General features: G+C 63.1%; 1 protein-coding gene across 5 annotated transcripts; it reads left to right on the forward strand.

The window, feature by feature from the left end:
• The first annotated feature begins 76 nt into the window (after positions 1-76).
• LDB1 (LIM domain binding 1) lies at positions 77-26,736 on the forward strand. Of its 5 annotated transcripts, none has more exons than XM_064463980.1 (11): positions 77-279; positions 20,270-20,372; positions 20,981-21,025; positions 21,242-21,317; positions 21,647-21,749; positions 21,958-22,130; positions 22,355-22,477; positions 22,651-22,734; positions 23,042-23,165; positions 23,596-23,738; positions 24,100-26,736. In XM_064463980.1, exons 1-11 carry the CDS (start codon positions 255-257, stop codon positions 24,328-24,330), a joined length of 1,230 nt encoding a protein of 409 aa, XP_064320050.1. In that variant the 5' UTR covers positions 77-254; the 3' UTR covers positions 24,331-26,736. The 5 variants fall into 5 exon arrangements, with proteins under 5 accessions (XP_064320050.1, XP_064320049.1, XP_064320051.1 ...); XM_064463979.1 differs by having other exon boundaries at positions 79-279; positions 23,596-23,744; XM_064463981.1 differs by having other exon boundaries at positions 262-279; positions 21,202-21,317; positions 23,596-23,744.

The following is a 26,736-nucleotide window of genomic DNA, read 5'->3' on the forward strand; positions in this document are numbered from 1 at the left end:
CGCCGCCGCCGCCGCCGGCGCAGCCGCCCCCGCTCCGCCGCCGCCGCCCCCGCCCCGCCTGCCGCCCCTGCCGCCGCCGCCGCCGTTCCGCGGCGAGCCCGCCCGCCGCCCGCCCCTGGCCGCGGCCCTAGCCGCGGCCCCGCGGGGCTGCCCGCCGCCCGCCGCCGCGCCGGAGCCTGCGGCGCGCCCCCCATGCGAGACCCCCGCGGGCCGGGCAACGCGCAACGACCCCCGGCCGGGCCAGGCATGTGAAGATGTCAGTGGGCTGTGCATGCCCTGGTAAGTGCCGCGGCGGGGCGGGGGTGGGGGGCCGAGGCGTGGGGCTGGGGGCTGACCGTGGGGCTGGGGTCCCCACGGCATCGGGGCTGAGGTACGGGACGGGGGCCCCGGTGGTATTGGCGCGGGGGTCAGGTTGTGGGGATGAGGTCCCCACGACGTTGGCATCAGGGTCTGGTTGTGGGGCTGGGACCCCCGCTGTATTGATGCTGGTGTCTGGCTGTGGGGCTGGGACCCCATGGCACTGGGGCCGCGGGCTGGCTGAGGGCTGTGCTCCCTTGCATGGGTGCTGGGTCTAGCCATGGTGCTGGAGCCCCTGTGGCATGGCTGCTGGGAGCCAACGATGGAGCTGGGGTCTCCATGGCATTGATGCTGGTGTCTGGCTATGAGGCATGGACCCCATGGCGTTGGGGCTGGGGGCTGGCTGTGGGGCTGGGACCCGTTGCACAGGTACTGGGTCTATCCAAGGTACCAGGGTCCCCGTGGCATGGCTGCTGGGAGCCAATGATGGGGCTGGGGTCTCTATGGCATTGGGGCTGGAGTCTGGCTATGGGGGTCCCTGGGGCATGGCTGCTGGGGGCTGGCTACAGGGCTGGGGGTTTCTCAGCGTGGGTGCTGTGGTTTGGACATGGGGCTGGGGTCTCCCTGGTGTTGGTGCTGGGGTCCAGCTATGGAGTGGGAGTCAGCAAGGTGTGGGGACCGGGGTCCCAGCGCTGTGGCATGACCGTTGGGTCCTGCCATAGGGTTGGGGTCCCCATGGTATGGCTGCTCTGGTCCAGCTGTGAGGCTGGGACACCACAGCATGAGTGCTGGTGTCTAGCTATGAGGCTGGGGCCCCACAGCATGGGTGCAGACATCTGGCTGTTGAGCTGGGGTCCCCATGCCGTGGATGCTGAGGTCTGCTCACAGGGCTGGCACCCCACGGCATGGTGTCAGCTCTGGGACTGGGACCTGGCAGGCAGGGTGCTGCAGGGGCTTTGGGCAGGCGTGTGGGTGGCACTGTCAGGGGTGACCCTGAAGTAGCCTCCGTGGCCAGGCCAGTAGCTCTGTGGGGTGCCCCTGTTCCCCACGTGCGTGTGGGGCACAAGGTGGGAGGCTTGGCCATGCTGCCAGTGGGTGTGGATGCTGGGTGCCCCCACCCACTGCAGCCATTGTGGGGTGCCTGCTGAGGGCCTCCTTCCCCATCCTGGCCGCCGTGGCTTGGCAGGGCTGCTGGGGTACCCTGGGGCATGTGACGAGTCGGTGAGGTCTCAGCACCTGGCAGGGTGCTCCTGCAGGGATGCTTATCCAGACAGATGCCTGGGGTCTGGGGCAGGTTTGGGGCAGCTGACCTGGCTGCATTGCCCACTGCTGTGTGCAGGGTGTCGCTATCCTGGCAGCAGGGGAAGGGTCCCGGGGGGCTGCCAGAGCCTGCTCCGGCACCAGGTCCCAGTGGCGCTGGGTGGCGGAAGGGGGGAGCCCTGCTCAAGGGTGCCCGGGGCCCCAGGGGATGGGGTTCTGCCGTTTCCCTGGGCAGCCGGCACTTGGGGTCCCTGCGGGGGGACAGCAGGGACGCTCTTCAGCCCAGCTCCCACGATGACTTTCTGGTGCCCCCGCGGTCCAGAGGGAGCCTCCCACCAGGCCGGGACCCCCACGCTGCGGGGGCTGCGGGGCCGTGCAATGACAAGGTGCATTCCCTGGGATTGTCTCCACGGAGGGGTTTGCCACTGGATCCCCGGGGCGGGGAAGGGGGGTGCCCCTGCGTGTCAGCCCCCCGCCCCTGCGCTGCCTGCGCCTCTCCGCCGTGTTTCCATGAAGGCAGGCGGCCCCTTCCCCCATCCTCCTCCTCCATCTCCCACTGGAAGCTGCCAGAGCGCTGCTTCCTCAAGCAGAAAGTCACGTGAACCTCCCTGCGAGCCAGGCCAAGCAGGCACAGCACCCGCCTCAGCAAGCACCCTGCACTCAGGGGCTCGACCCCCCCTCCCCAACACCCCCAGGCCTTGGCGGGGGTCCCACCTGGGCGAAGGAGAAGGCAGAGAGGCGGCTAACGGCAGGGCCCCAGCATGTCCCCCTGGGAGCTGGCCCTGTGCCACCGCGAGTGTCATCGCCATGTTGGTGGGCGCAAAGCGGGGGGGTCCTCCCTCAGTGCGGTGGGGGGGGCCGTGGGGTCACCCTGCAGCCGGGAGCATCCCTGCGGATGGCTTCGTGTGTGTGTGATCCCCCCTCCCCCCCCGCCGCTGCCCTGCTCTCCTGTGGCAGGGAGGACACGGGTGCGTGCAACATGCATGCACATGCGTGTGTGTGTGCCCCCCACCACTCCCCCCGCTGGGGCTGGGTGGCACATCCAGAGCCTGCGCCCCCCCTCCCCCTTCCCCCCCCGGACTGTTTATCGGAATATAGAAAAAACAAGCTCTGCCGCTGGCCTTCCGCCAGCCAGAAACATTTAATGAGCCGCTCTGCCCAGGCTGCTCTTCGGGGCTGCGTTAACTTGGAGGAGTTTCCTGCCTGGGAGCTGCTGCCGGGGGGGGGTCTCAGCCGCCCCCCTTGGAAATCATGCCCTCCCAGAGGGGCTGATGCAGTCCCTGCCATCCCTGGGGGTGCATCCTGCCCTGCTGCAGCTCCTCTTGCACCTCCTGGGATGTTTCCCTGCTCCTCGCCCCCCTCTGCAAGAGCTTTGGGCCCTCAGGGGGGCTGCTCAGCTGGGAACCTGCTGCGGTCCTTGTGCCTGAGGACAGGTGGGAGCTGCCAGGGTCAGCGGGGGGCTGGGAGGGCCTTCAGCCCCCAGCCCAGAAATGGAGGCGTGAGCAGGGAGAGCATGCCAGGCTCAGAGTGGAGCCGGCAGAGGCTGGGGCGGCAGCCGCCCAGCGCTGGTGCTGGTGCTGCTGTCCCTGGGGCCGCTGGGAGCAGCGCTGGCAGCCTGGCTGCTCGGCTCAGCCCTTCACACCAGGCAGGTCTTGGCGTCCAGACCTCACTGGGGTCTTGACCCCTGGGGGGTACCACTCTCCCAGCATGCTCCGTGCTCTCTTTTTAAATTATTTTTATTATTATCATTATTTTTCCCCCTGTAGTGATGATGTCAGTGCAGAGAGGCAGAGGAGCGGAGCAGAGCTGGGCTCTCTCCCTGAGGGGCTGGCTCTGGCTCTGGCTTCTCGATCCCGAGGTCAGCACTGTCCCTGGGACGCCTTGCAGGGAGCCTGCCTGTGTACCCCTCTGCCAGGAGGAAGGACTTCCTGACCCACGATCTCTGGGTCCCAGGATGGGTGCCAGCCAGGGGACAGCCTGTTGCCATTTCCCTCCCTTCTGGTGAGCTGGCGCCCTGCGTCCCCCGCCGTCATGAGGCCGAGCTTTGCCACATGCCTCCTGTGACAGATGCGCTGGGAGAGGGACGGCGGCGTGTGGGGAGTGGGCTGAGTGCTGCAGCAGTGGGGTCGGGCAGCCGACATGCCTGGGCTCTGGCTCTGAAACACCCCTGGGGCCTGCCTGGCACCGCGGGGTGCACCTGGGCATGCTGTGGGGCGGGAGTGGCGGGGGTCCCGAGGCCTCATCCTGCATGGCCACATACTCTTGCCCAGGCTCTCTTCTTGTTGCCAGCGATGTCTGGATAGATGATGCCATTCACCTTGTCCTTCTCTGTGCAGTGAAGGGCCTGTCTGGTAGATGCCACGTTGCCTGCCCACACCTGGTGCGCTCTGGTGAAGCCAGGATGGGGTTGTAGCTACCCAGCACTTGGTGAGGCTTTTCCTCAGGGTTTCAGGTGCTGGCATGAGGCTGGATGCTTGCAGCCCCATCAGAGTGCTCCCTGGGGCTGGTGTGAGCTCACCCTGCTCAGCTTTGCCTGGAGAAACGTGCATGGGTTAGTGCTGTACCAGCGGGCTCAGCACTGGTTGTCTGTGCCGGGCTCCCGGTTTACTCCAGAAATGGTGTTGTTTGCTCAACACAAAGCTGCTATGAAAGCTGCTCCCCTGGGGAGTGGGTGGGTGCAGGCCATCAGGATGGAACCCCCAGGGCAGGGAGGTGTCCCCGCAAGGACAGTAGCTAACTGGGTGGCTGCATGCCCCCAGGCAGGGCAGCAGCCCAGTCATCCCCTGCCCAACCCACGTGTGTTCAGCTCACTCCATTCATGCCACCCTCTTCTTCCCCCTCTGCTGTGGGACTCCCCAGTCACATCCGTGTTGCCTGTACACACGAGGCGTGGGGCTGCGTGGTGTGCCGGGAGCACGCGTGCCTGCGCACGATGGCTGCCGGCGCGTCCTGGGGTGCGCTGCACCGCCGGCACAGCCTGCGAGAGCCCCCAGCTCCCTGCGGGGTGACGCGGGTCCTGTGGGGCCGCCGTTGTGCACAGTGTGGGTGCACCGCTTGTTTACCTCGTGACCGGGGAGCAGTGGGTGTCGGGGTGGCTGGGCTGGGTGCCCCCTCTGTGGGGCGGTGGTGGGTGCAGGCAGGATGGCGCTGGGTGACCGTTATCGGCCTGCTGGCAGGCTGAGACTGTGGTTTCCTGCCGGTGCCGGGGGGAGGGTGCTGGGGAGCCGGTGGGGCTGCCGGGGGGCTGCAGGGCTCCACCTGGAGGGGGAGTGATGGCAGCCGTCCACACGGGACCCCCAGCTCCTGTCCTGGGGGTCCTGCTGGGCAGGGATGGGGTGACCGTGGCAGGGGTGTTGCTGGCAGGTTTTGGGGAGGTTTGCTGCAGCATGCTCATGGAGGTGCAAGAGTGTGGGCTGTGCAGCAGTGCGGGGTGTCCCCCTTGTGCAGGGGTGCTGGTGGGCGCTGGGAGGGATGGGACCCCCCCCCCGAGCTGTCAGAGCAGCCCTCCGTTGCCATTCGCTCCCGTCCCCCCCAGGCAGGTCGATGATTGGGGTGAACGTTAGAGTGGGGTGTAATCTCCCCCGCTGCAGGCACCAGCCCCTGCCTGGCCCCGACCCCACCCTGCCCACAGGGCAGGAGATAACGCCCTGCCTGCACCCCTCTCTGGCCCCTTCTTTGGGGGAGCCCTGTGGGGTGTAGTTTCTGCCCGCCTTTTGCAGGGTCTTTCTCTGCCCCTGGCTTTGCAGGACCCCCAGGCAGGTCCTGGAGGTCCCCCTGCACCAGGGTGACAGTCCCTGCCCCCTGGGATGGCCCCACGGTGCGGGAGTGGCAGGCAGGAGCTGGCGGGGTGGTGGTGGGGCCCTGTTTTCTGCAGGAGCAGCAGCCCCAGCCCCCCTCCCACGCGCGGAGGGGCTGGTGCTGGGAGCGCAGCCAGGTTTCTGCAGCACAGCCCAGGTGGAGCTGCCGCCTGAGCCAGGCTGGGGTGCCGGGGACGGCGATGGGTGAGGACTGGCGGGGTGACAGCCCCCCCACAGGGTATGTGATCCTCTGCATTGGGGGCAGCTCCCGTGCCCCCACCCCGCTCTGTGGCAGCTGGTTGCATCAACCTGTGCTCTGCCACATGCATCCACCTTTGGCCGGGGTCTTGCACAGCCCCGGGGGCTCCCCTTGAGGGCAGGGGCTGCCCCTGCCCACTGCAGGCAGCTGCCCTTCCTCCCTCCCCTGCAGGGCGGTGGGTGCAAGCCCTTGCCCACCCCAGCAGCATGCCTTGTCGCAGGCACGCTGCTGCACCAGGCACGGGGCAGGCCTGGGCACCCCGACCTGCCTGCACCGACTGGCCCGGGGTGAGCCCAGGGCAGTTGCGGGCAGGGGCAGGCAGGAGCAAGGCAGCGGGCGCTCTCTCCCCGCTGGGGATGGCAGCACTGGCGCGGCGGCACGGAGATACTGGAGGAGCCCGGCGTGGGACAGCGGTGCTGGGGTCAGGAGTGAGGGTGCCGCCTGGGCACGGGTGACACCAGGCTGCCAAAAATCCTTGCAGAGGGGCATTTCCCCACCGAGGCAGGGGGGATGCTGCCAGGCTCCTCCCAGCTTCGTGGCCCCTGCCAAATCCTCTGGGCAGCCACAGCGTGCTGAGGTGCCCTGCCTGCTGCCAGCGTGTGCGTGGCAAGAGGCTCGCACCAGTGATGAGGTCCCCCCAGAACCCCGGGCTGTCCCCAAGCTGGGTGGATGGGGCTGGATGTCCATCCTGCTCCTGGCAGATGCTGGACCCGGGCCGTCCCCATCCCGTGGTGGCTGTGTCCCTGCTTGGCCTAGCTGGTGGAGAGGAGGCAGCCGCTAACAGGAAGGACACACATGTTAGCAACGAAAACACGGCAGCAAGAGGAAGCAGAAGCGATGCATTATTGATGGAGCTATTTGATGCTGCTATATTCGGAGAGCCGCTCCGGAGCACTCGGCAGCACCGTGCAGGGGGTGGTGGCAGGGTGGACTGTGCCGGCAGAGACTTACCTGCTTTGAGTCAACCACATGCGCCCATAGCCCAGGGAGAGATCCTCTGCCTTCTCCTGGAGGGCTTCCAACACAGGAGGGCATGGTGACACATGGGTACCAGGGAGGATGCCAGCCCCATGCTTATCCCTGGGGCTGGGGCTTTGATGGGTGGCAGTTACCAGCTGTGCAGGTCTCCGTGGGGATGCTGGGGGTGCTCCTGTGCCTTGGGAGGCACGTGGGAGGGGATGGAGGAGGAGCAGGCTAGGGACCAGTGTGCTCTCCCAGCTGGAGCTCCTGGGCTGGGTGTCAAGGGCTGTCAGAAGCAGGGCTGTGCCTTGGCTTCCCTTTTAAGCAGCAGTGCCTGCTCCTTTTGGGGGCGTAGGTCTTCTCGAGGGACAGCGGGCAGGTGCAGGATGCCAGCTGCTTCGCAGCCACACTGCATGTCACCCCTCCCTGCTGTGGGATCCCAGGCGCGGCCGGGCTGCAGGGACCAGCCCCAGGCCAGGAAAGGGGCTGTAAAACGAACCATTCTTGTAACATGAGAGAATCCACCTGGAGGCTCCGGAGCTGTAAAACCTGGCGGCTCTGGCAGGCTGGCCCCGGGCTGCTGCCAGAGGGGCCAGGGCTTACTGCTGCGGGTGGCCGTGCTGGGGCCGAGCTCTTGCAGGACGCACGTTGCAATGTCTCAAGGACAGCATGGGAAGACTGCAGGGCATTTCTCTGGTGCTGATGCCACAGGGAAACCCCTTGCCAGCAGGACCTGCCAAAGCCTGCCTGCAGATTGCGCCTTCCCCTCAGAGCCGGCAGCCAGCCGGGTAGTGCTGTGGCTGACCCACCGTGCCAGACCAAGGCGTTATGTGAGGGTGGACACCCCATGTGGACCTCGTGCGCTTTGGGGTCCTGCCCCTGTAATCTTTCTCCACCTCCTTCTGTTTTGGAGGGGGTGGGCGCTGATGCATGCGCTTGGTTGCTGCTCATCCAGTGCTCGCATACTCAGATCTTCTGCGTCCCCCGCAGGATGCTCAAGATGTGACCCCATAACTTCCTGCCCTGCCCTGGCAGTCAGTTTTTCCCCCAGCTCCTGGGCTTTCCTCCTGCCTCTGGGTGTTTGAAAGTGATTCTGGTTTTGAAGGGTTAATCCCAGGAACCCCCAGGATCTGCTGCCAGCATGACTCACCGTTGAGTTTCCAGCCTCCCCCAAGCCTCTCTCCTCAGGGAGAGATGGAGCCATGCCTTCTCCAGCCAAAAAAGGGGGCCCCTCCTGCCCCAGTCCTCACCTTGATCTGGGCATGCATTGCTTTACGCGGGCAGAGAAGCCTCTCCTTGAGAAACAGGGAAGCAAAGCATATTTCTGTTTGAAAGGTGGTAGGATTTGGTGGGGGATGGCTGTTGTCTTCCTGAAAGGGGGACTCTGGGGTGCGTGCCACGCTGCACTGCTGCAGGCTGTGTCTGCGTGCATGCGATGGTGCCCTGGTCTCGCCACTATGTGGACAAGTCCAGGAGGTTTGGAAGTGCCAGGCCAGTCCATCCGCCTGGGCAGGCTGTGCCATTTGCAGAGCCAGCAGATTTTAATTATTTTTTTATGTAAGCATGCGCCTGCGTCCCTGCTCTATACCTGCACCTGCCGGGGCCCTGGCCAGGTGTCAGTACGAGCGTGCCCTGCCTCTGCTGCCCTGCTTGCCTGTGATCCCTCATGTGCACGCTGTGGGCATACCGAGCCCCGGCTGTGGGGATCGGAGATCCAACCTGGCCAACCCCTGGCTGCTGTGGTCTCCACCAGCCTCTTTCTGCCTGTCCAGAATACACCCCTGTGCTCACTCCTGCTCCCGAGCTGCTGCTGTCCCCTGGCCGAGACCCTTGCCGAGTGTCGGAGCAGGGCTGGGCTTTGGGGAGCTCGGGCAGATATGGGACCCATGCTAGGGGGAGGGTGGAGGCTGGGATTGGGGGGATACAGTGCCACATCGTGAAAATGCAGGGAGCTGGAATCATCCTCTGCTCCCCCGTGCTGCAGGCATAAGCATATCGCGAGGAGGGGGCTGCCCCCACCACCGTTGCCGCCACACACGCTTCCCAGCTGCATCCCAGCCCTTCTGCTCTCCATCCAGCATCTATTTAATTATTAACTCGGCTATAACCATAAACAGCTGGGGCTGCTGCAGCCACGTGGACCAGTCCAGTGCTGTCGTCAGAGCCGAGCAGGGACACGTGAGCAGTCCCGGAGGGCTGCTGAGCCCCGGGATAAATTGCTCGAGGTATGTTTGCTGTGGATGTGCTGGGCTGTGGAGCCCGGGGGTCCATGGGGGCTCCTCTCTGATCCCCCTGGCCATGGCGCTGGTGCCAGGAGTCACTGGTACAGGGGCAGAACGCCCCTTTTGGCAGTATTTTGCAGTAACGGCTGGTGGCTGGCTCTGTCTTGTGCATCCCTGAGCCCTGGAACGGGAACACAGTGCGGATGGGCTGTCACTGGTGTTAGGGCCGGCATGGTTTATTGGCCTGACACCGGGCAGGTGGCAGCCTGCTGCAGCCCCATCTTGTCTGGTGCCACACGGATGCGGGATGGCAGGGGAACAGGGTCACTCGCAGCATCCCTCGCACCCAGTTCTGCACACCAACAGCATGGGTACCTCTGGCTGTATGTGCCTTTCGCAAAGTGGGGTTTCACCGAGGTTTTTGGGTTTACGGTGTGGTTTTTTTTTCTCTGTTTATCTGGGTTTTACAAAGAGTTTTGCTCTGTTTATCCGCATGCCCTTGGAAAGTGGTGCTCACTGCAGGTTAGCCTGCAAGGGGAAGGGGAAATTAGGCACAATGGCATGATGGGGACCAGCGTGGGGATGGAGCCTCTCTTGGCTGAGGGGTGTGGGGGACAGTAGCAGGGGGGATGCTGCTACAGAGCTGCTCCTGCTTGTCCCTCTTCAGCGCTGGTCCCAGCCAGCAACAAACCCTCAGGTGCAAGAGGACACCCCCGAAACCTCATGGCTGAGGTTTTGCACCCACCATGTGCGCACCATCAGGGGGACGAACGTGCTTGGCGGGACCCGACCGGTTGTGCCTGCATTACCCCACGGCTGCTGTTTCAGGGAGGGGACGAGGCGCAGGCCCAGCCGTGTGAGCAAGGGAGCATGGGAAGGCGCGTGTGCCCCGGGCGTGGGTGCACACCTGGCCGGGGGTGCGCTGGGAGGCGTTTGGGGAGACGTGCAGGCGCATGCTGGCCTGCGAGCGTGTATGCAAGCCCACGTGTGCAGAGCGAGATTCGCTGGCGTGTGTGTGCGCGCGCCTGCGACACCCCCGTGTGCTGAGCTCGGGTCTGTGACATGGAGCTGGGGGCTTTGGGGGCTCGGGACGGGGATCCAGGCTGGGCTCTGAGGCCCTGGCCCATGTCCCTGCTGCCTGCGGCATCACCGGCTGGGTTGGGAGCACAGGTCTGTGCTGGTCTGATTTGCCAGGGCAGGGAGCAGGAGCTTGCAAGGGGCAGGTGTGGGCAAGGGAGGAATGGGAAAATTGGGATTATGGTTTTTTTTGTCATGGAAATTTTCATTAAAAATGGAAATTTTTGCAAAAACTCCTCAGTGGAAGAGGTGGGAGTTTTGTCAAGGAAAGGAGACCTTTTGGGTCTGCTGGCAGTTGCAAACCAGCATGTTTTATTTTTAATACACCCTCCCAAACGAAATGGTTGTATTTTTCCTCCTCATCAGAGGCTGGGGGAAAGGGAAACAAGTTTCAGAAAGAAAAATCCTGCAAAACTTCAAAGAAACCCCAAACCAAACTAGGGGAGGGAAAAAAAAATATTTTTATTGAAACTTTTGCGGGGGGAGGAAACCCCTTCCCGGCCAGTGTCGAGCTCCTGAGCGGGACCCGGCTCCTGCATCCCGGGGAGCGCTGGTGCAGCCGGGGGGGGGGGGGGGCGGACGGCTCTCTGGAGACCCCCTTTTGGCCGTCACCCCCGATCCGTGGGCACCCACTTCTCCCCCTCCCCAGGCAGCGAGGGGCGGGGGTGCCGGTGGGTGGGGGGGGTGTCGGTGTGGGGGGGGTGTCTCCGCCGCCGCGCAGCCATTGTGGTCCCGGCCGCGGCGCAGACAAAGGAAGCGCCCCCGCCCCGCCCCGCGCCCCGCCCGCCCCGCCCCGCCCCCGCGGCGGCCCCGCGCCCGCCCGCCGCCCGCCCGCGCCGCCGCCGGACCCCCGCCCGCCGCCGCCGCCGTGAGTCACCCCGCCCCCCCCCCAGCCCCCCACCCCCGAGGAAGTTTCCCGGTGTCCGTCTGTCCATCCCCCCTTCCCCGGTGGCGGTCCCGCTCGGGCGGCGGAGGGGAGGGCCGGGGTCCCGCCCGCGCCGCCCGCCCCCCGCCCCCCACCCCCCCCGCGCCTGCGAAGTTGTGTGCGGCTGCCACCGTGCCGCCGCCCCCCCCCACCCCGGACAGCCCGGGATCTCCCGCCGCAGCCCCCTGCCCGTCCCCTCTGCGTTCCCCCGCCCCTTCTCCCCCCGCCCCAGCTCCGTCCCTGTCCCCAGCTCCCCTCTCCATTCCTGCCCAGCTCCCCCCCGGCATCCCTGGCCCCTCGGGCGTGCTGCATCCCCACCGGCTCCCTTTCCATCCCCAGCTCCCCTGCCTCCCCGCGCCCTCCCCACCAGTGCCCCCAGCTCCTCTCTCCACCCCCCAAGTCTCAGCTTTGGCAGAGGCACCCCCAGCCCCGCGGGGTGCTGCCAGCAGCCCCCGTGCCCTGCCGTGCCCTGCTCCATCCCAGACCGCAGCTCCCTTTGTTCTTCCCCCGGCTCCTTCCCCTGCCCCAGCTCCCTGACAGCTGCCCTGCGCCCTCCCGGTCCCCCCGTGCACACTGTCACAGGGGCCGTGGGGCCGGTGCCCGGCTCCAGGGGCTGCACGCCCACCTCCCCTCCCTGCCCTCTGCAACTTCATCCGTGCCCGCGGCTCAGAGGGTCCTGCCAGCCTCCCACCGGTGCCTCGAAGGGAATAAAAAGGTCCAAGGGGTGCAAATGCAGGGGGGCCACGCACCTTCTCGCAGGAGCTGCTCCGCCGGGGGGATCTAGGCTCGGCGGGCTGTGGGTGCAGGGGGGTTCGGTCTCCCTGGCAGACAAAGCCCAGGACAGCTGGAGCGGGGGGCCAGGCTGGGGGTGGGTGCAGCATCCTCGGGGCCGGGGGAAACTCAGTGCTGCAGCTCTAGCGCAGGAATCAGTGTGTGTGCTGGGGCTGCAGAGGGGTGTCTTATCCGGGGAGGGGGTTCCCTAAAGTGCTGTGGCAGGCTGCCCTGATCTCAGGTGGCTGGCTGGTCTCTGACCTCTGGTGGTCCCTGCCTGCCTGGGATGGGTGATAAGATAAGCACCTTGGGGCAGCACTGCCAGGAGCCGGCCCCCATGTTGCCAGGGCTTCCTTGGCTCAGGCAGCCCCCGATCCCCTTGCTGCAGCCCCGGCTGGCAGGACCCAGGCGCCGCGGCAGGAGCCCGGGGAGCAGCCGCCAGCTTCTGCCAAAGCTCGTGCTGCAGCAGGAGCCTGAACTAGATGTGGCAGCTGGTCCTTAGGTGAGATGTGAGCAAAAGGCTTGGAGGCTGTGGGGTCCCACAGGGAATCAACTCCTGGGGTACAGAGCGGTGCACTCACCCTTCATTACGAACTCCTGGCTGCTGCCTTCTCACCAGGAGGGGCTGAGCCGGCTCGTGGGTGCCCGGTGGGTCGGGCAGGTGTGGGAGCAAACACCCCTTCCCGGGGTCTCCCCAGTTCTCCCTGTGCTTCTGATAGCACCGTGCCTTGGCAGTTTTGCAGCAACTCCTCCAACGCTGGTCAGGTATCGGCTCTTACCACTTCTGTTGTAAGTACGGGCAAATTTGGATGTCCTTCCTTCTTTAAAGCCTCAGGTTTTGGAGTGTTCTTGTTGTGAGAGAATTATGGTTTTGACCAAAGGAGAGGAGAACCAAACGTGGTCTCTGCCCTCCTGGTTTTGTAGAAATTGCAGGTCTGTGATCTGAGTGCACCTTAAAGACTTGGGAGGGAAGCGCCGAGCAGACCAACATGCAAGCTGTGTTGCTTTAAAAAGGGAAAGAAAAGTTGTCATCCGAGGGGGGACAGGCTGGTGCCAGAGGGTTTGTTTGGTGGTACAGGGTTTTCACCATCGTTTGGTGGGGACTTTTGCCCTTGCCCACGGCAGGTCACAGTCCATATAAAATGGGAAGAGGCCAGTGAAAAGCTGCAGAAGTTCAATTGTGAGCAAAGGTGCCCCAGGCTGGGGACCCAGAGCCTCTTTCAGCTTCTCTTTGGAGAGCAGTGAGAACCCCAAGCCTCCCCAGCCTCTTGAGGTGTGGGAGCAGAGAGTGAGGTGGACCAGCCCCTGGAAGGGCAGCAGCAGCGCTTGTCCCCAGGTGGTCTCTTCTAGCGTGCCAGCCTTCCGCGCGCTTGCAGCTCTGCACCGGCGTGAACTCGAGGTTGGCGTAAAAAATACTAACCCCGGGTCCCATGTGGTGGCAGAGCAGCCGCAGCACTTCTGGCCCTCTCCCTTGGGAACCTCCGTCTGCCGAGTGACCCGGGAAAAGGGTGCTCCCGCTGTTGTTTGCACCGCGTGCATGTGTGTTTGTGCATTGCAATGCTTGCTGTACTGAGGTTTGCAGCTCCACTGGTCGCTGTTGTTTCGGGTGGACTGGTATTGCGACCAGGGATGCCTGGCCGAGGGGTTTTCCCTGGGGCTGTGCTGGATGATGTGATAGTGGAGATGGCTTCTACAGCGCTGTGCTGCTGAGGCTGGGAGCTTGGGCTGGGTTGCTCGTGCCTCAGGAGCACCAGGGAGCTGTGCTCGGCCGTACCCTGTCCCTTCGCTCACTGGAGTCTTGGCCCCATCCTGTGCTGGTCGTCCAAAGCCCTGACACCAGCAACAGCACGTGCTGCCAAGCGCAGTGGCACGGTGTGAGACCAGCAACCACAAGCGTTTGCTCCGTCCCCAGCACTGCCAGCGGCCTGCCCCATCCTTTGCTCAGCCGCTCCCATGTCGCCTCTTAAACAGAGTCATAAACAGGCAGAAGTTCAGCCTGAGGTGGGGGTGGGGGGGCAGAGGCTTGCCCTGACAGCTGGAAGGAGCAATGGAGGTACTTTGCAAGCTGCAGCGAGCAGGTTCCCACCATGCTTGCACCGTCCCTCCCCTCCGTGTGCATCCCGCTGGAGCAGAGGGCGAGCAGTCCGGCCCTTGGGGCAAGCACTGCACCCCAGCGCCCCAGGCACACGCCGCCCGGTGCAGCCAGCTGGAAGCAGCCAGCTCCCACCGCATCCTCGCAGCGGGAGTTATCCAGCTTTTTTTCCATCCTGGAGCGGGCGGATGGCCAGCAGCCAGGGCTGCGGGGCTCCACCTAGGACGCAACATGGAGCGAGGCGGCTGTCGGCGGCGGGGCCGCCGTCTCCAGAGACTACGCGTCCCAGCGTGCAGCACTCAGCGCCGTTGGCAGCAGCGGGGAGCGAGGTGAAGCATTGCATCCCGGGATCGCGGATCTCCATGCGCCACGTGGGGGCTGACAGCCTCCCGCGCTCCGAGGCGGCCGTACTTGGGGATCCTGTGGGTCTGGGGGATCAGCCCAGGAATCTCCCTCTGCGGCTGGAGGGACAGACCTCAGCCTCTCGCTGCTTCCCTGCCCTGCGCCTCTCGGCTGCAGCCCTCCCAGGCAGATCCTGTCCCTGCAGAGGGCTGCCCGGAGCCACAGCCCCACAACGCTGTGCACAGCCGTGTGGTTTTGCTCCACCACGTGCGTGGCAGGCAAGGAGCCGGGAGCAGGAGCTGAGATGCTGGCTGCAGGCTCTGCAGGGCCATCGCCTTGTTTGGCTATTGCTATGAATTTTTCCTTGCTGCCACAGAGCCTAAAAAACCTTTGAAGGTGAAAATCCTAGTTTGTCGGGAGGCTTTTTTTCACGGGATGCTGACAAGGGGTTTTTTTCCCAGCCCTGTGGTTCCCACACCTCGTTGTTTGTTTGCCGACGCTGCCCCGGTACATGCTGCTGGAGGGACGGGAGCCCAGTCACCGGGCCTCCCACAGAGTGGCAGGGCCCCGGCATGGGGGGGTCTGGGAGAGGGAAAGCAGCCGAAAACATGAAAGGTGTATTCCTGGGGCTGAAACCGGCAGCGTTTGATTATGGATAGTCTTTGAGGCGGTGAGCCCAAAGGAGTAATTAGGGACAGTGGGATATTTCCCCGAGAGTTGCAGGAAATGACTGCCTCGTGGTAAGTTGATAGTAGTGGAGCTGAAACTGGGTTATCTGTGGGATTGCATCTGGGGCTTGCAGCCTTGGCCAAGATTCAATTTTCAGGCTGTTTTGCAATTGGCAGGGCGTGCTCTTCTCCTGTTTTCCCTCCCAGAGAAATCCCCGTCCGCGTGTCTGAATCATCCAAGGGCTGAAACAGGAAAGGGGAGACTCCTGCCATCTCTAGGGTTACCACAGGGCAGCTCCACAGGATGCCTTCCAGGGACACCTGGGCTCCAGCAGAGCCGAGGCGGCAGGACCGCTCTGAGCCCCAACGTGCTAACCCACCTCCCGGCCTGGGCTCTCCTCACCCTGTGCTTTTTGGATAGCACTGCATCAAGTTTGTCACTTTGTATTTATTAGCTGCAGCTAGTTATTACTTCTCTGGCTGTCCCCCTGAGTTTGCTAGCCTGTCAGCAGAGAGAAGCATCCTCTGGTCCAGGGTGTTTTGTGTGCTGCAGTGGGGGGCTTTTGCGCTAATGTTGCAGGGTGCAACCTGGAGCTGGGGCACACGTCCCCCTCCGCTGCCGCGTGTGCAGGGGACACCATGCATGGCATGGTGCGGGCAGGGAGGCAGCTCGTGGTCAAGATAAGCTCTGTGGCTGGCTCGGATGTGTGGCTCGAGAAAAGGGAGAGGGCAGCCCGTGCACGCAGCAGGGCGGGTGGTGCTGCAGGTTTCGCCTCTGTGTGGGTCAGGGACGGGCGGTGTGCTGAACGGGATCCGTCCCTGGATGCGCTGGGTCTGTGGCATTGTCCCACGGTCTCCTCTGGGAGCAGCATCTCCTCTTCCCTGGACAGCCTGGCCTTCCAGGAGCTTTGGCTGGCTCAGTTCTGCATTTTCAAAGCAAATGGGGATGCTGCAAGTTGAGATTGTCACTGAGTGCCTCGGGCCATGCCTTGGTGTGTGCTTCCCCGGTTCCTGTCAGTTTAACAACAACATCAGGGGTTGCAACTGGCCTTGCTTTATTCCCTCCACTCTGAAGAAGAGAAAGAAGAGGTGAAGGCAGGTTTGTGGGGACTGGTCCATGTGCTTCTGCCTGTCCCAGTCGCTCTGGGTGCTTCTCTGTGTTTGCCCCCCAGCCCTGCCAGCTTCCCCGACACCAGGCACCGTCACTGGGCAAAGCCACGTGAATTATTTGAGACGCTGCCCTGCACCCGGCTCCAGATAGCACCCTCCTGGATAGCACCCTCCCGGCAGCCCTGCCAGCAGGGCTGGGCTGGGAAGATGGATTTCCTGCCACTATCACAGCTTCCACACCCCGGCGAGGCAGCCCTGCGAAACAATGCCGCTATTTACACTTTAAAGCCTCGTTAGGCAGCCAGGAAGCATCAGGCACAGTGCATGCCGGGAAGCAGCGGCAGCCTTTCCACCAAGGCTAGCCCCTCTTCTTTGCCGCCGGGCTGCTGGGAGGAACAGGATGCTCCCTGGCTGAGCTGTAACCCTGCGGCCTCTTTCAAGCCCTATTTCTTCATTTATTTTTATCTTTTCTCTTTTTAGCCTCTGGAGTCCCTGCCTCATTTCTGAGCTTTGCTGCTTGCACAGAAAGCATGCTGGCTGCCCTGCCGGGGATGGCTCCTCTCTGTGACCGGGAGCACCAATTCCTGCTGGTGGCCGCAGATGTGGGAGCGAGGTGCCAGCGCTGCTCCGCCTTTGTCCTCATCAGCTCTTTGCTCTTTGCTGGGGTGACAGAGCAAGAGGAGTGCAGGCAGGGGCTTTTCCTCCTGCCAGACACCAGGGAAGGCTCTGTGTGTCCCCTGCCCAGGCAGGCAGCACCCCAGCCAGTGCTGGTCTCGGCTCACGGTGCCCTGCTGTCTCCTGGCTGCGCTGGCTCTGCGAGGTGTCCACTGTGTTCCTGGCTCCTTGGAAAACCTGACATTCCTCAGCTCTGGGGGCTTGGTTAGGGTTTTAACCATTCCTGCTCCAGTGAACCCGCCGGTCAGTTCCCCAGAAGAGCTTTCCCCACGGGGCTGGCAGCTCACAGGCAGGGAAGGCGGAGGAGAAGGCAGGCAGAGGGTTGGGCAGCGCCAGGCTGTACCTGAGTCACTGGCAGAGCACCCGCCTTCCCTTCCCCAGGCACCCACCTGCCTGGAGCTGCTTCCTTGCCTGAAGTCTTGTGGCAGATCCATGCACCACCGGCCAGCTCCATCCTGCCCCTGGCTGGGGACCCGGCCTCAGCAAAGGATGCTGAGCCAGGCCATCCCTCCATGGGGTTCCCTTCTCTGCCGAGGAGGAGCCGTGGGGCTGCCCACCTGGCCACAGGCACTGCGCTGTTTGCCCAGACCTGCCTGGGCCAGTAGCTCACCAGCTGCAGCGTCAGCCTTGCTGACCATGCATGTGCTTTTGTGGCATTGAGTGAGCGCCCAGGGATGGCCATGAGAAGCCTCTCCTGTCGTCTTGGGGTCCACAGGGGCATCACAGGCCCAGCGGCCAGGTGGCATCCCTGCTTGGACCGAGACTGCCTGGATCCTGCCTGGATCATCTATGCTCAAAGCAGGAGGCAGAGCAGGGGCATGGGGAGGCCTCAGCTGGGGCCAAGCGCCGGACTTGGCTCAGGAAGGGCCGCATCCTGTGGGTCTGAGTCAGTGCACCCAGCGGAATGGGGCTTGCAGGGAGCCGGGGCAGCATGAAGGCGAGAGTCGGTGATGGAGGAATCTCCCGGACCAGGCAGCATGACCCTTGTGTGGGTAAAAGTTGGTGTTGATGCTGCTGTGTAAAGTAATTGCATTATTTCGTGTGATGCATATAGTGTGAGTGTCTATAGTGAATGTAGAATTTGGACAACCTGTATCAAATCCTAAGGCTGTTAGTGTTATTTAAAACCACTGAATTCATTAATGTATTTTACGCTGCATTGAAAATAATGCTTGGTCAGGACGCTGGTGTTGCTGTGGTTGCATAACACGCTCATCTCCGCTCTGAGATAGGTCACTCGGTGAAGCCCCAGAAGCAGGTCATGTCTGTACTAACCTGCTTGGGAAGGCCCAGGGTGGAAATGGCTGCTTGAGTCGGGGTGGCGGGCCAGCTTGTCTGCTGTCTGTGTCCAGGAGCAAGGGGCTAGGGAAGCGCATGAGAAGCAGAACAGATGGAGAGTGATGTATCCCCGTGGTCTCACCACCCCAGATCTTCCTGCACCCTGAGAAGCAAGATGGGGACCGAGGACAGCAAGAAACCTTGGGCACTTTTTCCTCCCATCTCTCATCGGTGATTAAAAAGAAAGCGTCGGAGGATGAAACCTGCTGGGTCTGATTTTTTTTTACCCCCCCCCCCCCGAGGACACGGTGACCAGAAACAAGGAGTTCAGCTCCCCATCTCCAGCCACTGCTTTCTCTGCCTAATGAATCGATTTGTTTTCAACAGAAGACACATGCTTTTGGGAAGTTTCCTATGCATCAAGCACAATTTGACGTCATGTTGTTTAACAGCAGCACGGAGGAAATGGAATGCTGTGTTTCTAGTGCAGTTCCTGATGAATTATAATTTCCATTAGGCACAAGTTGACAGGGTTTAAAGCAGAAAGCAAAAATGCCTTTGCACCAGCACCGACTTCCCTATTGAAAATCTTATATCTATGAAAATGCTAGGTAAGAGCAAGGGGCTGACGCTGTCAGCAGCCGTATGAGAAATTGTGCCGTGCCCCACTTATCCTCGCTGCAGGTGGGCAGGAGCGAGGAGTGGGAGCGGCGAGCCCCGGCGGAATAGCCGGCCTGGCTCCAGCCCCACGGGACCAGTGTGTCCTGGTGGGTGCTGGGGAGTGGCTGGGTTTGGCTGCCACAGGGAAACATGCTGAAAAAGCACTGGGGCCCCTAGATGACAAGAATCAAGGAGTGAAATGCAGATTTCTCCTGTTGGAAGTCGGATTTAATGCCGGGAGGTGACTGCCTCTATTTTAGACCAGCCGTTGCTCGCTCAGGTGTGTGTGCGATCCCTGTGACTGCAGGTTGGGGTCCCAGGTGGCCCGGCAGGGGTGATGGTGATGCCCTGGTCATTCAGGTTCCTCCGTCAGCTAACAGGTCTCAACAAGTTGAACGTCTTGGGTCCCAGTGCTCGTGGCACCACTTTCCTTAACCCTAATGCGTTTTGCCTCCCCTCCTACATCCATCGCAGCCGAATGGCTGCTGCAGTCCTGCCCCGTGCCCTCCCCCGCAGCCTGGCCGTGTGGCGGTGCCCAGACGGGCAGCAGTGTGCCCGGCACCTGCTGGACACTTCCCTCCACCGCTGGCCTCGCTTTCTCCAGCACCGGGCAGCAATCCTGGTGGCTCGTGGGCGTTGGGAAGTGCCTGGCCCAGGGCTGTGTGCAGGCTGGCGGCCGATGGGGATCCCGCCTTGGCCCCAGCTGCGGCCAGCAGCCCGGTGCGGCCAGCTCCGGAGCCCCTGCCTGCGATGCGGCGGGGGGAGACATGCCCATGCACGGCAGGGCCGGCTGAGCCGGTGGAGCTGGAGCTGCTTGGCAGCCCGCCCGCCACTGCGCCCCATCCAGGTCAGCCCGGCTGCCCGCCGGGGAGGAGCCGCGTGCCTCGGCAGCGCCCGGGCACAGCGTGCCGAGTCCTGCCAGCCGCGGGGCGTGCTGGGGCACCCGCGGGGCTCGGGGAGGGGTGCTGGCAGCTGCTGCTCCTGGGAACCTGCCCTGGCGGTGGGAGCAGGCTGGCGAGCATGGGAGCCCCTGGCTGCCCCTTGGGAGCCTGGATGGGGCTGGCTGTGCCGGTGTGGCTGGATCGGCGGGCATCCCTGTTTCCCACTGACAGGCTGGGGGGGGTCCCTCGGTTGCTTTCAGGGATGGGTGCTGGCTTGCATGCATTGCATGCCCTGTTGCACACCCCATCGCACCCCGTGACCCTCTGTGGGCTCCTCATCCTTTGCCCCAGTGCTGTGGGGGGCAGTGAGGCATTGGGGTGGTTTGATCAAGGCTGGGGGCTGATGCATGGGATCTCTCCATCCACCTGGAGCCGGGTGGCCACTGGCCTGCCCGAGTGGCAGATGGTGGCTGCCTGGGGACCCGCCATCCGTCCCTCTGGGTGATTATTCACCCGTCACCATGGCGATAGAAAGGTCAGCGAAAAGATCCCATGTGATTCGGGTTGGGTCGGTGGGATTAGGAGTGGTGCAGGAGGGAGGGCTAGGGGGAGGATAGGGCCCAGACAGCCCTGCCCCCCAGCTCATCAACTGGACTGTCCCCCTCGGGCACTGTGCCCAGAGCCTGGCCAGCTGAGAACGGACAAACTCTGGGCACCAGTGGGAAATGCCTGGGATGGGGATGCGCCCCTTCCAGCTGCTGGTCCTGAGACCTCAGCCCTGACCCAGTGGGTCCCATCCTGCATGGGGATGGCCTGGGGCTATGGGTGGAGTAAAGGGGCTGGGCTGGCTTCAGGGGAGAGCAGAGGAGGGATGGGGCTGTGCTGATGGGGGCTTGGCTGGTCCTGCATCCTTCCTCCTCCTCCTCCTCCTCGCAGCAGGGTGCTGCTTCTTGCAGGGTGCCCCCAGCTGACCTGTGTGTACTCTCTCTCTCCAGGCTGTTCCTCTAAGTCGTTCAAGCTGTACTCGCCAAAGGAGCCCCCGAACGGCAACGCCTTCCCCCCATTCCACCCGGGCACCATGCTGGATCGAGATGTGGGGTGAGCTGGGGCCCAGGGAGGGGTCTGCAAGGTTGGGGCTGCTCTGCAGTCTGCACCCCAGGGTCTCTCTGTTGTGCTACCCAGCAGCGTATGGAGACCGTGGCACATGGAGTTGAGTTAGCACAAGGGGAGAAAGAGGATTAGAGCAGGCATGGGCGGGATTGGGTGGAGAAAGGGTGATATTCGGGATGAAGGGAGCCTCCAGGTCCTTGAGCTCTGTGGGGCCAAGCCCCTTGCCAGGCCAAGCTTCTGGGATGACCCAGGACATAGAGTGCTCCCAGCTCCTGATGAAACAGCCCCATCTCCAACCACTGTCCTGCTTGGCAGCAGCCCTAGCTGCAGAGGAGCCAGGCATATCTCTGGAGAGCCACTGGCCAGGTCTCAGGGGTGGTGAAGCAGCCACTGGTGCGGGAGCAGAGCCCAGTTTCAGGGATGGAGGTTGCCCCACAGGGCCATCAGCATCCAGGGTGCAGCCCACACAATGCGTGGGGGCTCATCTCCAGTGAGCCCAACTGCCTGCTGCTGTAGGCAGGGAAGGGGGAGCTGTGGTGGGCAGGGAAGGTGATCCCCACTAGTGCTGACCTGCCTGTCTTTCTCTGCCCCTCCAGACCTACTCCCATGTACCCACCGACATACCTGGAGCCTGGAATCGGGTAAGCGTGGGGGTCTGGCAGAGACCCCCCTGGGAGGGAAGCTCATACCCGCCGCAGGGATGTCCCAGCAGGGCTGGCACACTGCTGGCCGCAGGGGGGTTGCTCTGACTCTGCCCAGCCCTGGCGGGGCTGTGCGTCCCCCTGCTGCAGGCTCAGGACCTCTCCCCACCCCATAGCTGTCCCCCCCTCTGACTGCTTGCTCTGCTGTCTGGACAGGAGGCACACGCCGTATGGGAACCAGACCGACTACAGGATATTTGAGCTCAACAAGCGGCTGCAGAACTGGACAGAGGTGGGGAGCAAGGGGAGCCAGGAGTGGCCAGGGATGGGGGGACACTCCCAGGTGTGCGTTTTGGGGATGGGGTCCTTTGCTGCCTGCGCTCATGAGCTGCCTAGTCATCCCCTTGGCAGCAGGGTCCTGTCCTGCTGTATGGGTCCCTGAGCACCTTGTCCCTCAGTTGGCCATGGGACAGGGTTCATCATCCTCGTCTCCAAGCACACAGCCGGGAGCACAGCCCTCTGCGGGCCGAGCACATGGCTGCTGTGCCTGGCAGCCAGCAGCTGTCTGTCTGTCTTTCTGTCTCCCCTCACCATAACCTGGCATCTCTCCACTGTCCCCAGGAATGTGACAATCTGTGGTGGGATGCCTTCACCACGGAGTTCTTTGAGGATGACGCCATGTTAACAATCACTTTCTGCTTGGAGGATGGACCAAAGAGATACAGTGAGTAGCAGATTGAGCCCTCCTTCCCCAAGGCATAGCTTCTCTGGCAGGAGATGCAGCAGTTGCACTGTGCGGGGGGATGCGGGCAGGACGTCAGAGCTCAGCTGCTTCCAGCCCATGGGAACTGGGGAACCCTCTCCCTGTGCAGCCCCAAGGCACATCTGGGAGCGCCAGGTATACTGACATTATCTTCCTCCTCCCACTCCAGCGATCGGCCGGACTCTGATTCCCCGTTACTTCCGCAGCATCTTTGAAGGGGGGGCCACAGAGCTCTACTACGTGCTGAAGCACCCCAAGGAGTCCTTCCACAACAACTTTGTCTCGCTGGACTGTGACCAGTGCACCATGGTCACGCAGCACGGCAAGCCCATGTTCACCCAGGTACTGGCTGCGCCCTGCCTTCTCCTGCCCCTCATGCCTTGGTCCAGCATGCCCTTGCGGTGGCTGTGGTCCCACGGGGCCATTGTGGGCTTGCGGGTTTGGCTTGTGCCAAGTCTCATGGCAGGCAGGGGCAAGCCAGTGGGAGGGTGTGCAGCAGTGGATTCCCAGGGGATCTGGGCTGGGGAAGTGGGGGCAGCCTGTGCCTGACCCTGCGCCCTGCCCAGGTGTGTGTGGAGGGGCGGCTCTACCTGGAGTTCATGTTCGATGACATGATGAGGATAAAGACGTGGCATTTCAGCATCCGCCAGCATCGAGAGCTCATCCCCCGCAGCATCCTTGCCATGCATGTGAGTACCACTCTGGGAGCTCCCCCAGGGCGTGGGTGACACGGGGCTGCTGAGCTCCTCTCCCTGCTGTGCAGGTTGAGGGGACCTCAACCCTGTTGCCCCATCGCAGACTGGGATGCAGGAGGGCTGTCCCCAGCCCGGATGCAGCTGAGCTGTCTGTCCCTCATTCCTAGGCACAGGACCCCCAGATGCTGGACCAGTTATCCAAGAACATCACCCGCTGTGGGCTCTCAAACTCCACACTCAACTACCTCCGAGTAAGCATCTGGGAAGAGGTGGGGATGCAGCTGTGCTCCTGGGCTGGGAGGCCTAGGGTGGCCATGTCTTGTGCTCTCAGCTGCTCTATGCCTGGCTGCCCTGGGGTGCTGGGAGGCAGTGGGGCAGGCTCTGCAAGAGGGATCTTGCAGACAGACTGCAGAAAGCCATGGGGCAGTGGGTCTGCCAGAGCCCGCAGGCTCACAGCGCAGCTTGGGTGGGTGCAGTGCAGACAGCTGTCCAACAGAGGGGCTTTTGCTGGGGCCTGGAGCATGGCAATCTAACCCCCTGTCTGTCTGCTCCCTGCAGCTCTGTGTAATCCTAGAACCAATGCAGGAGCTCATGTCACGGCACAAGACCTACAGCCTCAGTCCCCGGGACTGCCTCAAGACTTGCCTCTTCCAGAAGTGGCAGCGGATGGTCGCTCCGCCTGGTGAGTCTCCTGCTGCCTGCTGTGCTGCCCGTGGGTCTCTGGGGCTGCCTGCTCAGGCCCTGCCCTCGGATGAGGCTTCTCCCAGCTCCAGGAGCTGTCTCTGGCCTCATCTTGTGAGGCTGTGGGCGACGAGTCAGGCTTCTCTGCTAGCCTGCCTTCCCACTGGGGGAGAGCAGGGCTGCAGGCAGCCAGTGCTCCCTGCCCAGGGGCTGCCAGCTGCTTGTGGAAAGCAAAACAGGGACAGAAATCTTCCCTACACCCTCTTCTGCCCCCTGCGCTGGGGGGACAGTGAAGCTGCAGAGGGGAAGAGGGTGGCAATGCTGCCCCAGGGGGGATGTGGTCCTTGCAGAGAAGGGGGGTTTGCAGAGAAGGGGTTGGAGGGCACCGGCTCCTTCTTGTCGGGACTGACCATGTCTCCCTCCTCCACCAGCGGAACCAGCACGGCAGCAGCCCAGCAAGCGCCGGAAAAGGAAGATGTCGGGGGGCAGCACCATGAGCTCCGGTGGGGGAAACACCAACAACAGCAACAGCAAGAAGAAGAGCCCGGCCAGCACCTTTGCCCTGTCCAGTCAGGTACCTGTAAGCATCCCGTTTCCTTTCTCTCTTCCTCCCCTGGGGTGGAGGGGAGGGGTCCCTGCCCCGGCCCCCGGGAGTGGCTAGGAGGAGACCCCTGGGGACTGCCTGTCCGAGCCTGCCCAGCTCTCTCTGAGTGATGGGGAGAAGGAGGGAGTTCAGCTGCCTTCCCTGAGCTGCTTTGCTCCCTTGCAAGGGGGTGAGGATGTGCTGCCACACACGGTGCCCCAGCCTCGGGTCCTGTGCCGGAGGTGAGGAGGTAGCCCTGTGGCTGTGGAAATGGGCTGTGGTGTTGAGGGTGGGTCTGGCGACCCGGGCTCCCCCCACCTCGATTATGTTTCGGGACCGTCTCCCCTTTCAGGATGTGATGGTGGTAGGTGAGCCCACGCTGATGGGGGGGGAGTTTGGGGACGAGGATGAGCGGCTCATCACCCGGCTGGAGAACACGCAATTTGACGCCGCCAACGGCATTGACGACGAGGACAGCTTCAACAACTCGCCGGCGCTGGGGGCCAACAGCCCCTGGAACAGCAAACCGCCCTCCAGCCAGGAGAGCAAGTCAGAGAACCCCACGTCGCAGGCGTCACAGTAACAGCCCCCCTGCCGCCCCGTGGACTCAGTCCCAACCGATCTACCTGTATATTTGCAACGGAGAGTGACTGGGAAGCGGCGAGGTACTGGGGGAGGATCGACACTGCGCAGCCGACGGGGTGCATGGCCCAGGGCGTGCACCAGGCGGGCAGCCCCCAGCCCTCCCCCCGCCGCCTCCCCGCTCACCCCACGCCTGCCTCCTCGCCGGACCCCAGGGCAGGGGTGGGTTTCCAGGGCTGTAGCTTCGTTATTCCCCCTTCTCCTCCTTTCTCCCTGCTTCTTCCCCTGGAGAGCTTCTCCTCCCTGCCCCAATGTGCCCAGCCCCTGCCTGCTGAGCAGGGGGAATTAGGAGGGAGGTGTCGGCAGTGGCTGGTGCGACCGGGAAGCCGGTGGCGTGCAAGATGCTGTGTGTTGGGGTCTGGCACAGCCCAGAGACCCTCCTCCTCCTCCCCAGGTCCTACGGCTGGGGTTTGCTGGGCAGCCACCTGCAGCGGGTTTGCGTGTCCCCAGCCCAGTCTGGGGCTGGGGCAGGGTGGGTGGTGACAGAAAGCCTTCCCCGTGCCGCTGGCTCTGCCACGGAGCCTCCTCCGGCCAGGATCAGATCCTGCTGCGCTGGGGTGGTGTCAAGGATAGGGCCCCGTCGCATTTCCCCACTCTCCCTTCCCCTCCCTTCCCCTCGCTCCCCAGGGGCGAGAGCGCAGCAGGGCCATGGGGGGACTCTGTATATAGGAAGTGCGTGGGAGGGGGGCTTGGGGGGGCTGGGGTGGGGCACAGAGGACCCGTGGTTCTGCCAGAGCAGCCAGTGTCCTCACTCCCTGCCCGCAGCCCCTGCGTTTCCCCCTGCCCCACGTGAGTCCGCCTGGGGCCCCTTTGCAACCCCTGGTTCCCAGTACCTCCTACTTTTGTCTTTTTTTAAGAAAAAAAAAATATTATTAAAATTGTAAGTTTAAAAAAAAGAAAAAAATGGGAAAAGCCCCCCCCGCAGCCCCCTCACCAGTTCCTCCATCCCTGCCCTGAGCCTTCTCACCCTGTCCTGACTTTTGTACAGGCTTCTTCTCTTGGGAGTCTCGTTTTATATCCAGTTCGGAGAGCTTCAAACCAAGGAGAGACTTTGCAGACTTCCTTTCTAATCCCTCCAGGGGCCGGGGGGGGCAGCCCCCCGCCTCCCTCCTCAATGTAAATCTTGTGTGCTGTTGTCCCCGCTCCCCCCGCCTCGGGTTCGTGTACCTCGTGCTTGTACATTTCCGCGCTGTAGACAGTGTGTACGATACTGTTCTTTCAATGTGTTATCACTAGAGCAGGTGCCTCCATTGATGTTAGGGGAAATGATGAGCAAATTAATAATTTTGGGGGTTTTTTTGGTTTAAAAAAAAAAAAAAAAGAAAAAAAAATCCCTTCCAAGGCTTCTTCCAAGGAGAAGACGGGAGGTGCCAGGGGAGGGCATTTGCGCTCGCCAGCTCACCCCAGCAACCTCGGAGCGGGGTTTTGGGGGGAGCCAGGGGTCAGGGCTGCCTGTGGGTACCCTCTGATGCAACCCTGGGGTGGGGTTGCAGCGAGCGCTGCCCCAGGGGTGGTCAGGGTGGGGGGCTGCCCGGGGAAGGGGGTGGTGTGTTTGTGTGTGTGTGTGTGCAAAAGTGCATGTGTGAGAGGTTTGTGTGTCTGCGCGTGTGTAAGGGAGCCTGGGGCAGGTGGAGCAGCCCTGTCGTTTGGGGGGGTTGGACCCCACGCTTCACTGCCCACCCCAGCTCCCCACCAGGGATCCCGCAGCATATGTCCCCCTGCCCTGTAGGGCTGAGGGCTGGCAGGTGTCGCTGGGGCTGCCCCCCGTGCAAGGGGCTCTGGCTGCAGCGGGGGTGTTGCCTGTGCCCTGTGTGTTGCCCACCCGTGGCTGACAATGCAGGGGGTGGCTGAGCCAGGGTGATGCACACCCTGTGTCCCCCCTCTTTCTGCTGTCCCTGGGCTTGGGCTAGGAGACAGAAGCCCCTTGGCTCAGCCCTGGCCTAATCTCAAGCCCAAAATCCCCGGAGAGATGCCTGCATCAGCTCCCGGGCCCCTGGGCCCCCCACAGACAGCCCAGAGGTGGAGGGCTCAGCCCCGCGGACCCCCAGCCACAAGCATGGGGGGTCCCTATGGCCCCTTTGCAGGTGGTGGGGAGGCTCCCAGGGTGGGAGCCCGGCGTGGCGGGGAGCGCGAGCTCTGCTTTGCAATTAAGGTACGATTCTCACCGCCACGCTGCTGGGCTCCCATGGAGGGTGCGGAGACCCTCACTGCCCTGCCCCGGGCACACTGTAATGCCTTTTTGTTTCTCTTTTTTTTTTTTTTTTTTTTTTTTTTTTCTCCTTCTCCCCTCCATAGTTTGTGCCATTTATGAGTCATGTATGGTACCAATAAAATGACTTTTCGGTTT

Source organism: Phalacrocorax carbo, chromosome 12 (assembly GCF_963921805.1).
Source record: "Phalacrocorax carbo chromosome 12, bPhaCar2.1, whole genome shotgun sequence".
NCBI classification, from domain to species: Eukaryota; Metazoa; Chordata; class Aves; order Suliformes; family Phalacrocoracidae; genus Phalacrocorax; species Phalacrocorax carbo.